The 13,004-nt window shown below is 40.5% G+C and overlaps 1 protein-coding gene across 2 annotated transcripts in view; it reads left to right on the forward strand.

Moving 5' to 3' along the window:
• Nucleotides 1–12,584, forward strand: part of LOC148774296 (uncharacterized) — a 35,372-nt gene extending 22,788 nt beyond the window's left edge. The window contains exon 5 of one of the 2 annotated variants that reach the window (XM_088830184.1): nucleotides 211–12,581. In XM_088830184.1, the coding sequence (XP_088686310.1) occupies nucleotides 211–1,634 (1,424 nt within the window). In that variant the 3' untranslated portion in view covers nucleotides 1,635–12,581. Of the gene's footprint in view, nucleotides 1–210 lie in introns of both variants that reach the window. The other variant, XM_088830185.1, reaches the window with a different exon arrangement.
• The last annotated feature ends 420 nt before the right edge of the window (nucleotides 12,585–13,004 follow it).

Consider the following 13,004-nt stretch of genomic DNA (forward strand, 5'->3'; position numbering starts at 1 on the left):
TGTTTGGCATATGGTTTTTAAAACTAGGCTACCTCAACGGTGCCTTCTTAAGAATTCTATTCCTTTAGTGTTTCTAAAAACTTAAGGTCATCGTTGTGGTATTTCATAACTTGGTATAAGTATTACTTTTGGTGTAATATATACTCAACATGAAACGTTTATTTTTGAATTATTGTGAACAAGATACCTATGGTTCTTTTTATCTTGTAGATATCTCTCCTACACATGTGATCAAGCATTTACAACCCAAAGCGAACAGTGATAAACGAGAAACATTCCAAACATTGATGCTGGGAAGTCCTGAAAGCTGTGAGATCAAACGTTTCCATCTTTGGGAAAGTCAGGAAAATATGTGTGACTTTGAGTGTCAGGGGAAAGATGACAAAAGAAATTACAAAGGAACACCTGTAAGCCTTAATGGAAATGTGCCTGATGGAAGAGATTCGCATGATAGAAAGGCTGCAGGAATCAAGCCCTTTGGAAATAAGCTTGGATTTAACTTTCAGGTTAAACTGCAGATATTTCAAACTGGCGGGATAATTTCTGAATATAATGAAGTTGAGAGGTCTGTCAACAGCAGTTTCTCATTTTCTCCACTTCAAAGAATTCCTCCTTGTGTCCAAACCAGTGTTTCTAATATATATGGGAATGATTTTATGAACCCTTCAATAATAACACAAGACCTCAAAGCACAGAGGGAAAAACCTTACAAATGTAATGAGTGTGGGAAAGCCTATCTTAAGGGCTCATACCTCATTAAACATCAGGCCATCCATGTAAGAGAGAAATCACATATATGTGAAGTATGTGACAAATTGTTTGATCAAAGTTCACAGCTTGCACGTCATTTGAAAATTCATTCTGAAGTGAAATGTTACAAATGTAATGAGTGTCGCAAAACCTTTAATGATACCTCCACCCTTGCTAGACATCAGATAATCCATTCAGGAGCAAACTTACATAAATGTGATGTATGTGGTAAAATCTTTGGTCAGAATTCATTCCTTGTAAGTCATCAGAATATCCATGCAGGAAAGAGAAGTTACCAATGTAATGAGTGTGGCAAAACCTTTACTGACAGCTCAAACCTCAGGAGACATCAGAAAATTCATACAGGAAAGAAATTATTTAAATGTGATATATGTGACAAAGTCTTCAGCCGAAATGCACACCTTGCTGGTCATCAGAGGGTTCATACTGGAGAGAAACCTTACAAATGTAATGAGTGTGGCAAGCACTTTAGTCAACCTACACAGTTCATAAGTCATAAGAGATTTCATACTGGAGAGAAACCTTACAAATGTGATGAGTGTGGCAAGGCCTTTCGTGTAAAGTCAATCCTTTTAAGTCATCAGACAGTTCATACTGGTGAGAAACCTTACAAATGTGATGAGTGTGGAAGAGTCTTCGGTCAAAAACCACATCTTCGACTTCACTGGAGAATTCATACTGGAGAGAGACCTTTCAGATGTGATGAGTGTGGCAAGTACTTCAGTCGAAATTCACACCTTACAAGTCATCGGAGAATACATATAGAGAAACCTTTCAAATGTTTCGAGTGTGGAAAATCCTTTCCTCAGGTCTCAGCACTCACTAAACATCAGAAAATCCACACACAAGAGAAACTTAAGTGAATGTGGTATATGGTAGAAGTCTTCAAAATTCAAAGTTCAAAATTCACACCCTACTGTTGGTCAGAAAATTCATACTTCTGAGAAATCTTACAAATATTATGAGTGTGGCAACATCTTAGGCTTCATGAGAAAATTCATACTGGATCAGTTCAGTTCAGTTCAGTCGCTCAGTCGTGTCCAACTCTCCGCGACCCCATGAATCACAGCATGCCAGGCCTCCCTGTCCATCACCAACTCCCGGAGCTCACTCAAACTCATGTCCACAGAGTCGGTGATGCCATCCAGCCATCTCATTCTCGGTCATCCCCTTCTCCTCCCTCCCCCAACCTTTCCCAGCATCAGAGTCTTTTTCAGTGAGTCAACTCGTCGCATGAGGTGGCCAAAGTATTGGAGTTTCAGCTTTAGCATCAGTCCTTCCAATGAACACCCAGGATCGATCTCCCTTAGAATGGACTGGTTGGATCTCCTTGCGGTACAAGGGACTCTCAAGAGTCTTCTCCAACACCACAGTTCAAAAGCATCAATTCTTCGGCGATCCTACTGGATAGAAGCCATATATATATATATTTATTAGGTCTTTAGAACATGAATTCATTCTAGAAAGATTCCTCACCAATTTCACAAATTTGGGGGAAAATCCCTATCCTCACAGCTCACATCTCGCCAGTAGTATCAGAGTATTTATCCTGGAGAAAACACACAGCAATGTAATGTTTGTGGCAAGAATCTTACCCAAACGTCACAAGATAGGAACATAATGGAGCCATACTTCCCAGACTGAGTGGTTGTGGCAAATCCTTTACCTTTTTCACTATATGTATTCTCTGATGACTTTAGTTCAGGTACTCAGCAACTGCAGTAAGTCCATATCTGAAGAGAAGCTATAGAGATCTTTTCATGTAAAAGAAATCCAATTTCTAACTCAGCAAAGATGATTCTTTGGGACAGTAGTCCACCATTGTTTTGCTCTCCTGGCTTTCTGAATCAAGTCACTATTCCTTGCCCAACAAGTAGTTTCTTAGCTTATTGGCCTGTTGTGTGGTGAGCTCTAAGAGCTTGGCTTTGGTAATACATTGATGAAATGCATTTGCTACATGCGTTTCATGATGGTCTCTGGGAAGGAATCAGTGAGATGAAGGGGCCAACTTCATTAGATACGATTCATTCTCATCCGTGTTTCCTGGAAAAACACACAGCCTGAATTACAAACTTCAACAGTGTGTGTGAATTAGCAACAGGGAGGGTGGAAAATAATGTAAAACTAGGACATGACTCATCATGGTCAGTAGGATCAGGAAGCCCTTCCGTGCATAGTCCAGCCTGTTATAAAACATAATGTTCTACCAACTGACTGTGAGCAGAGTAGGCAAGATGTTAAAAGGACTGGGCTTTTTGTAGGAGGAGAGGGATAGTTACCAGGGACTGACGGTGTGTTAGCAACAATACATAGGAAAAGGGTCATGTTCTCCATTGGATAGAAATAACTGTTGTATGTATGATTAAAGAAGAGTTACTCTTATTTGTGGAAATTGAAGACAGAGCTGTCACGGTCTTTGTAGACCAGGACCTGGGGACTGGAGTTGATGAGAAGAAGAACACAGGGCGCCCAAGTCTCAAGTGAAACAAGGGTGCTTTATTTGCAGAAATGCATGTTTATATATCTTCATACAAGGCAGCTTTAGGCAGTAAAAAAATTGAGCAAAAACAACGCCAAGCAAATAACAATCTTCAAAGGGCCAGAAAGCATTCCATATCCTGAGTAAGAGGGGCATAACTGAATAGATTACCTTCAAGTAAAGAGTCACTGAAGGGAGTGACTGAAAGGAATCCAAGCAGGTGCCCTTTCTCATGATCTCAGTCCTGAGAACTGCATGCAGCTCTGCTCGTTCTGTTTTCCAGGAACTGATAAGGAATAGAGAGTCCTTGAGAAACAGCACACAAAAGAAAAAAATAACATATTGGATCCGTTAAAGTTGAACATCCCCTGATAATTCCCCCTTTTTAATTTTTTCATAATTGGGGGTGACTGTGATTGCCTGACACGCTAGTAGAGTCATGCTCAAAATTCTTCAAGCCAGGCTTTAGCAATATGTGAACCATGAACTTCCAGATGTTCAAGCTGGTTTTAGAAAAGGCAGAGGAACCAGAGATCAAGTTGCCAACATCTGCTGGATCATGGAGAAAGCAAGAGAGTTCCAGAAAAACATCTAATTTTTCTTCATTGACTGTGCCAAAACCTTTGACTGTGTGGGTCACAATAAACTGTGGAAAATTCTGAAACAGATGGGAATACCAGACCACCTGACCTGCCTCTTGAGGAACCTGTATGCAGGTCAGGAAGCAACAGTTAGAACTGGACATGGAATAACAGACTGGTTCCAAATAGGAAAAGGAGTATGTCAAGGTTGTATATTGTCACCCTGCTTATTTAACTTATAAGAGTACATCATGAGGAACGCTGGGCTGGAAGAAGCACAAGCAGGAATCAAGATTGCCGGGAGAAATATCAATAACCTCAGATATGCAGATGACACCACCCTTATGGCAGAAAGTGAAGAGGAACTAAAGAGCCTCTTGATGAAAGTGAAAGAGGAGAGTGAAAACGGTGGCTTGAAGTTCAACATTCAGAAAACGAAGATCATGGCATCTGGTCCCATCACTTCATGGGAAATAGATGGGGAAACAGTTGAAACAGTGTCAAGCTTTATTTTGGGGCACTCCAAAATCACTGCAGATGCTGATTGCAGCCATGAAATTAAAAGTCGCTTACTCCTTGGAAGGAAAGTTATGACCAACATAGACAGCATATTAAAAAGCGGAGACATTACTTTGCCAACCAATGTCCATCTAGTCAAGTCTATGGTTTTTCCAGTGGTCATGTATGGATGTGAGAATTGGACTGTGAAGAAAGCTGATCGCCAAAGAATGGATGCTTTTGAACTGTGGTGTTGGAGAAGACTCTTGAGAGTCCCTTGGACCGCAAGGAGATCCAACCAGTCCATTCTAAAGGAGATCAGTCCTCGGTGTTCATTGGAAGGACTGATGCTAAAGCTGAAACTTTAATACTTTGGCCACCTCATGCGAAGAGTTGACTCACTAGAAAAGACCCTGATGCTGGGAGGGATTGGGGGCAAGAGGAGAAGGGGACGACAGAGGATGAGATGGCTGGATGGCATCACCGACTCGATGGACATGAGTTTGAGTGAACTCCGGGAGTTGGTGATGGACAGGGATGCCTGGCATGCTCTGATTCATGGAGTTGCAAAGAGTTGGACACGACTGAGCGACTGAACTGAATTTCACTTTTGTGAAAAAGGCCCTGACCAATTGAGTTTCTTTAGTTTGAACAATTTTAGTTGAAAGTCATCGGTATATTGCAAATGCAATCACCAGGATAATTGTTAGCATTATAGTTCCAGATCCAATACTATGTGTAATGCTGTGAAACCATCCTCGAGGGTCTAGCCCAGACAGTTGATCAGCTAGCTGTTCAGCTAAGGTTTCCAAATTGTTTGAAGAGGGTAGACTCTTAGAGAAGGTGTCAAGGATTTCCTTTTGCAAGAATTGTACATTTAAGGAAGCATTATTATGTATATCTTGCAAATGAAATTTAATTTGTTCCCAATTGGAAGCACTATGGTTGAACCAAAGAGGAGTGATACAAAATTGAGTAGAATTCTAATCACAATTTAATAATACTTGTTTTTGTAAATCTATTAATTGATCTCAGACCCATTGGATGGCTCTTTTTAATTCCTGAATTTTATCTTCAAGTTTTTCATCTATCTGAACCTGAGTGGTCACTCCAGATGGACCCAATAGTATAAGCATCTTTAGTCCAATTTTGAATAAAGTTTTGTGTTTGAATTGAAGTTTGTACAGCAGTGTCTGCAACAGCGGTAGTGGTGCAAATGAATATTAACCCCAAAATGCCAAGAATCAACCATCCGATGAATCGCTTAGATTGTTGGAGTAATTAAGTGAGTAACTGGGAGGCAAGTCTTGCCATGGGACCCACTTTCCAGGGTTATTGGAGATCTACTGGCAACCACAGACTACGTCGAGATTGAAGAATCAAAAGGGATTTGTTTTTTTAGAGAAATAGAGGAGTTAAGTATGCAGTTTGCAATCTATACAAGTCACAGAACGTAAAGTCTTATTAAATTGTAAGTTTCCTATGGCTCTAACAGAAGGAAGGGGAACACAAGCTTGTGTAAAATATGGAATGACTCAGAGGGTTGATTTGGGGAGGGAGGTGGGAGGGGGGTTCAAGACAGGGAATACATGTACACCTGGGGCGGATTCATGGCAGTGTGTGGCAAAACCAATAAAATATTGTAAAGTAGTTAGCCTCCAAATAAAGTTTTAAAAATATAAAAATAAAAAATAACTAAAAATATGAATGATTATAATGGAAGGAATAGTTATTATGACTATGACTGGTCCCTGTGAAATATCCAGTCCAAGTTCCAAGTTTTTCAGTATTTGTAGTAAGTTTCCAGCTATTCCATTGTTCAGGCCCAATTCGTTTATTGAGGATGATTTGAGGGCCAGGAGGTGCCATTCCACCGTCAAGCCAGCCAAGAAGTCCTTTGTCATGGAAGTGTTCCATCGACCTGTTGGTAATCTTCCATGTTACTTGAGTAACATAATCACATACAGTACTATTACTATCATCTGAGCAGTTAGATAAGCACATACCATAGGGTCCCCAATCAACAATGGTGTAATTGGCCACTAACATTAATTTCCATGATTTAGCTTGACATCTATCTCAATAAACAGTATATTTAGAATCCTTATAAGTAAATCCCTTACATTCCAACTTTTGTCCTTTTCCTAGAGTTTTGGTAGTATTGACATGATTCTCATGAACGGACAGGGCAGTAAACAGTCTAAACAATGTGCGGAAGTTCTTTTTTGGAGGCAGGACGAAAGCGCACATTTGTCGACTGACATTAGTACATAATTCTGCTGGGCCCATACGTGAAGGATTTCATAGCCTAGAGAAATGTTAGTCTTCCTTCTTCCTCAGGAAGAGGGCCCCTCCAAGTTCCAGGGAGGAGGCATACATAGTGAGTTATTAGTGGATACGACCAGTCCTATATCTGTCCATTCTACAACTTGCAATAAAGGGGGGGTTAGGTATATAAGCCCAATAAGTGTGATTAATCAAGTCAGCCTGAGCAGGGGAAGCAAAAGCAAGCATAGCAACACAAATACTTTCTGGATTCCGAGGCATTCCCTGGTGAGAAACCAGGTTTTCAGCTTGATTAGTAAGGGTTTTTATCTGTCCCCAAGTAGGGAGATCATAAGGTCAATGACCTCGAGTGCGGTGTTTCTTGGAAATTTTTAAAGTCGCCATGTCTTGTACTGGAAACTCCCTCCTGGGGATTTCTCTGTTGCTTCTCTATCTTGAATGCCTGTGGCTCCCCTGTGGCGGATCTTCCGAGGAGGGAGCCAACTGATTTCGTTGGGTCCATCTGGAGAAATACAAGCAAAGCCCTTTCCCTGTAATATTAATTTTCCAGATTTCCATTGTTTAGTCAACCCAACTTGATACCAAATGGGCAGAGGAAGGGAAGTATCCTTCAATGCCTCGAAATGTTTTTCTGCTTTTGTCAAAATATCCCCTTGCAGTAAGTTTAAAAAATTTAAAACAAATAAAGCTGTATTAACAATAGTTATAGGATTAAAGAATATATTGCATTGGAATCTGTTGGGGTCCTTTAATGGACTGGAACCTGGCAGTCCAGAGTCAACGATAAAAAAGTGAAAGAGGGAGAGAGGAAAAAAAAGAAAAACACGGGGACCCAAGCTCTGATGGAGCAAAGGTGCTTTAATGATCTTTCTGTGAGTATATATAAGCTGTTGCACAAGAAATTTCTTTTGATAATGATAAAGATCAGAAAACCAAATGTATAGCAACTGTTACCAAGGGAACAAGGGGTTAATAATGGTCACAAGGTCAGGAGACAACCCATATCTCAAAGGATTGAGACTAAGCAGTTTTGTCTTAAGGAAGGAGAATGTTAACTGAAGGAGATTCAAGCCTGTCTCATCCTATGACCTCAGTCCTGGGAGCAGAATGCCGTTCCACTGGTTTCTGACAACACACTGAGAAGGAACAGAGGATTTATGAGAAACAGCAAGTAGGAACCCTCCTGTTAAACATTCCCTGACAGGAATCTAGTAAAGTCAGCTCTGATAAGTGTCAGGGGATGTTCAACTTTAATGGATCCAATATGTTGCATTTTCTTCCTTTGTGTGCCTTTTCTCAAGGTCTTTCTGTTCCTTATCAGTTCCCAGAATACAGGAACGAGCAGAGCTGCACACGGTTTTCAGGACTGAGATACTGGGAAAGAGCACCTGCTTGGATTCCCTTCAGTGACTCCCTTCAGTGACCTTTTACTTAAAGGATTATCCATTTTGTTGCAACTGAAGGAATTGGATTCTTAATGGCTGAGTAATCATTTTGTTGAAGATATATAAGCATGCATTTCTGTAAATAAGGTCTCATTCTGTAAAGACCATAACAAGTGGCGCCCGAACAGGGGCCTGGGGAACACCCTTGGCACGTGGATGGAATGACTGTACCTACAGAGGTCGGTAAGTGTGGGGATATGGGACAAACTGCTGGAAAGCCCCACCATTTTTCTACTTTACTTCATCATTTATTTAAAGTTCAAGGACTTTTGGTTTCACGTCAGTGAATAAAGGCTTATCTCCAAACAGTGGTTGAACATAATCCCTGGTTCCCCGATGAAGGCAGTTTTAGAAATTTGAAACCAGATTAAAGAGAATGTTAAACACCCTCAAGATGGGGCAAAAATATTCCAGTAGATTTGTGGCCCTTAAGGACTCTTACTAAAGCTGTGTTTCTGCCATTTCAAGGTAATTCTAGCCACACACACACCCCGATATTTGACAACAGGCACAATACTTGTTACATGAATATGAATTAGATGATGAAACTTTACAAAAGGCTCAATTAGAACAAGAGAAAATATTTCAAAATTTTCCCACCAGCCCTGCCTCAAGTGCTCCTCTTCCTCCTCTTCCAACGGGCACAAAACCGAAAGTCCCCTCAATTCAAGAACAAGATGACCCAGATGATGAGTCTTCTGAGGCTCTTTTTGACACTAAGGCTGACAGTACTTTTCTTGATGACAATGATAAGCCTTTGGCATGCACTTGTATTTATGAAAAAATACTATCCACTCATTCTTCACGACGAAGGCTTTCTGAGTTACTGGCTTTGCAGTCTCAAATCTCTGAGGCCAATGGTTTCTCTGCTTTTCCTGTTTTGAGAAATAATAACGCCCAAGGGCAAATAATACCTCAATATGAAGGCATTGAATTTTCTCACATCACATGCAACAAATGAAAAAAGCTGTAACTATGTACGGCCCTCATTCGCCTTTTACTAAGGAACTTTTACACGCTATGGCATCTTCTATTGGAAATTTTGTTCCTTATGATTGGCGAGTTTTGATAAGGGCTCTTTTTAAACCAGGAGAATATCTTCAGTGGACAGTGTGGTTTCAGGATGTGGCCCGAGATCGTGCCAATTCTAAAGCTCGACTTGGCACGCCCCCAAACCATATTACTTTTGAAATGTTAACCGGTATAGGACAATGTATGCTATAGAAGCTCAAACACAAAGCCCTCCTTGGTGGAAAACTATCTTGACGGTAATAATTGTAGTCATCTTTTTCTTGCTGTTTGCTTTTTATGTCTGCAACTATATAATGAACTTTGTATCTAAGTGTCTTAGGCATTTAAGTTACAAGTGATTGTTCATGCTCCTGCTGTTTCCACTGCCTCCTGTAGCTATTATTCAGGGCCCCTGGATCAGAGCCCCTCAATATGAGGATAAGGAGAATATGTTGCCTCAACAATTTAGGGTCTACGCCCCTTCCCAGCAGGAAGAGGTTACAGAACAATTGCTCCACCCATTTGAGTGGCAACCATATTCTCCTAAAAGCAGGGGGAAATGAAAGAGTTAAAGCTTAGGCAGGCAGTCCAAGGCCCTGTAAGGAGGAGGCAAACATTCTCACTCATGCTTTCCTTAAACCTTGTGCAGCAATGTATCTTGCCAGAGAGCTGACCTTTCTTTAGGTCCAGAACTAATGATTACACAGCAGAATGTCTTTCTCATGGAATTGCTTTTCTTTGGCTCTACGTTAATGATTATAATTGTAACAAATCTTGCCTGGGAACATATATCTCAAGACTTGTACCCCTGATTACACAGCAACAGTATATCTTGCCCAGAGACATTGTCTAGAAACTGTTCTCCCTGGCTAATCTTGTACCAAAGTTATCTCAGGATGTATGTCTTGGGAAAGGGCCTAATAGAAATCTTACAATGATGCTGCTGCTGCTAAGTCGCTTCAGTCGTGTCCGACTCTGTGCGACCCCATAGACGGCAGCTCATCAGGCTCCCCCGTCCCTGGGATTCTCCAGGCAAGAACACTGGAGTGGGTTGCCATTTCCTTCTCCAATGCATGAAAGTGAAAAGTGAAAGTGAAGTTGTGTCCGAATCTTCGTGACCCCATGGACTGCAGCCTTCCAGGTTCCTCCACCCATGGGATTTTCCAGGCAAGAGGACTGGAGTGTGGTGCCATGGCCTCCGCTTACAACGATGAGGTATTCTTTTTATCTATTCTTAGCAGCTAGTTGAGCAGTATATAAGGTCCCACTTAAACTAATGAGGTGGATACACTTTCTACCCCCACAAACCTTTGGCCTTTTACTTAGCCAATCTAGTTTGACTTCTAAAGGAATTGCTGTTCACTCTGGCATAATTCATCCAGATTATAAGGGAGAAATTCAAATTATGATGTCATCTCAGATACTATGGCAATTCAAAAAGGGGGAAAAAGTTGCCCACCTACTTCTTTTAACTTACATTTCTATTAACTCCTCTAATGGCATCCGGACAGGTGGATTTGGCAGTACAGATCAAAAACAATCCTTATGGACATAGTATCTGAATATGCACAACCAAATATAAATATCAAAATTAATGGCAAAAGATTTTCTGGTCTTCTTGATACTGGATCCGATATTACTATTATTTCCAAATATTGATGGCCCAAATCTTGGCCTATATAGAGAATTTCTTGCCAAATTGCAGGAGTTTCTCAAACCAAAGTACAAGAGGTTTATCAAAGTGTCCAAATATATCCATGTGAGGGATCAAAAGGCCAGCCTGCAACATTATGACCTTATGTGATAGATACACCCCTTAATTTAATTGGAAGAGATTTATTTATGCAATGGCAAACTCAAATATATATTCCACATTTTTCCTAGGGGACACTGCTCACTTAAAAAAACAATGCAATTATTAAAATTACTTGGAAAAATCACAAGCCTATTTGGACAGAGCAATGTCCCCTTAAAAAAGAGAAATTAGAGGCTACTGAAGAACTTATCAATACACAATTGAAGTTAAAACATATTGAGGAATCTTATTCCCCTTGGAATTCTCCCATTTTTGTAATAAAAAAGTCTAGCAACTGGCATCTCTTAACAGACCTTAGAAAAGTTAATACATCTTTGAAACCTATGGGTGCATTGCAACAAGGAATTCCATCACCTACCACTATACCTCAAAACTGTCATATATCATAGATTTACAAGATTGCTTTTTTACTATACCTTTACACCCTCTAGACTGAGAGAGATTTGCTTTCTCTCTTCCTTATCCTAATCATATCAGGCCTCATAAACGATATCAGTGGACTGTATTGCTTCAAGGAATGATGAACTCTCCCACCATGTGTCAGGTAGCCAAAGCCCTTGAACCTGTGAGAAAACAATTTCCTACCTTTCTTGTTATTCATTATATGGGTGATAAATTGTCTTCAGCTCCATCCATTTTAGAAACTCAACAAATGTTTGACATAGCTCAATAATGCTTGAAAGACTCTGGATTAATCATTGCCCCTGAAAAGATTCAAACATCCACACCTTACCATTACTTAGGATCGGTTGTTAATAGACAACGTATTACTCCCCAACTAACACAGATTCCTGTTGATAAATTATCAACTTTGAATGATTTTCAAAAACTTTTAGGCAATATAAACTGGATTAGACCCACTTTAGGCATTGCAAATTATCAACTGACTAATTTATTTAATACTTTGAAAGGAGATTTAAGTAGCCCTCTTTTAATACAAAATAAATTGCAAAAACAATTTCTTACTCGTATTAGACTTGATTTACCTCTAGAGTTGTTTATACTCCCTTCTCTCCATCCCCCCATGAGACTTCTTGCCCAACAAGAACACCTGATAGAATGGATCTATACCCATTTTAGAGGGACAGGGTCACTTCTGCCCTATCTTGATTTGATTGCTCTAATAATTATCAATTTCTGCTTCATTGATTATGCCAAAGCCTTTGACTATGTGGATCACAATAAACTGGAAAATTCTGAAACAGATGAGAATACCAGACCACCTGACCTGCCTCTTGAGGAACCTGTATGCAGGTCAGGAAGCAACAGTCAGAACTGTACATGGAACAACAGACTGGTTCCAAATAGGAAAAGGAGTACATCAAGGTTGTATACTGTCACCCTGCTTATTTAACTTATATGCAGAGTACATCATGAGGAAAGCTGGGCTGGAAGAAGCACAAGCTGGAATCAAGATTGCTGGGAGAAATATCAATAACCTCAGATATGCAGATGACACCACCCTTATGGCAGAAAGTGAAGAGGAACTCAAAAGCCTCTTGATGAAAGTGAAAGAGGAGAGTGAAAAGGTTGGCTTGAAGCTCAACATTCAGAAAACAAAGATCATGGCATCTGGTCCCATCACTTTATGGGAAATAGATGGAAAAACAGTGGAAACAGTGTCAGACTTTATTTTGGGGGGGCTCCAAAATCACTGCAGATGCTGATTGCAGCCATGAAATTAAAAAACGCTTACTCCTTGGAAGGAATGTTACGACCAACCTAGATAGTATATTAAAAAGCAGAGACATTACTTTGCCAACCAAGGTCCGTCTAGTCAAGGCTATGGTTTTTCCAGTGGTCATGTGTGGATGTGAGAGTTGGACTGTGAAGAAAGCTGATCGCTGAAGAATTGATGCTTTTGAACTGTGGTGCTGGAGAAGACTCTTGAGAGTCCCTTGTACTGCAAGGAGATCCAACCAGTCCATTCTAAAAGAGATCAATCCTGGGTGTTCATTGGAAGGACTTATGCTAATGCTGAAACTCCAATACTTTGGCCACCTCATGCGACGAGTTGACTCACTGGAAAAGAGTCTGATGCTGGGAAGGATTGGGGGCGGGAGGAGACGGGGACGACAGAGAATGAGATGGCTGGATGGCATCACCGACTTGATGGA

The sequence above is a fragment of the Moschus berezovskii genome, chromosome 22 (assembly GCF_049115385.1).
Source record: "Moschus berezovskii isolate FMDL1 chromosome 22, NW_MosBer_1.0, whole genome shotgun sequence".
Classification (NCBI taxonomy): Eukaryota; Metazoa; Chordata; class Mammalia; order Artiodactyla; family Moschidae; genus Moschus; species Moschus berezovskii.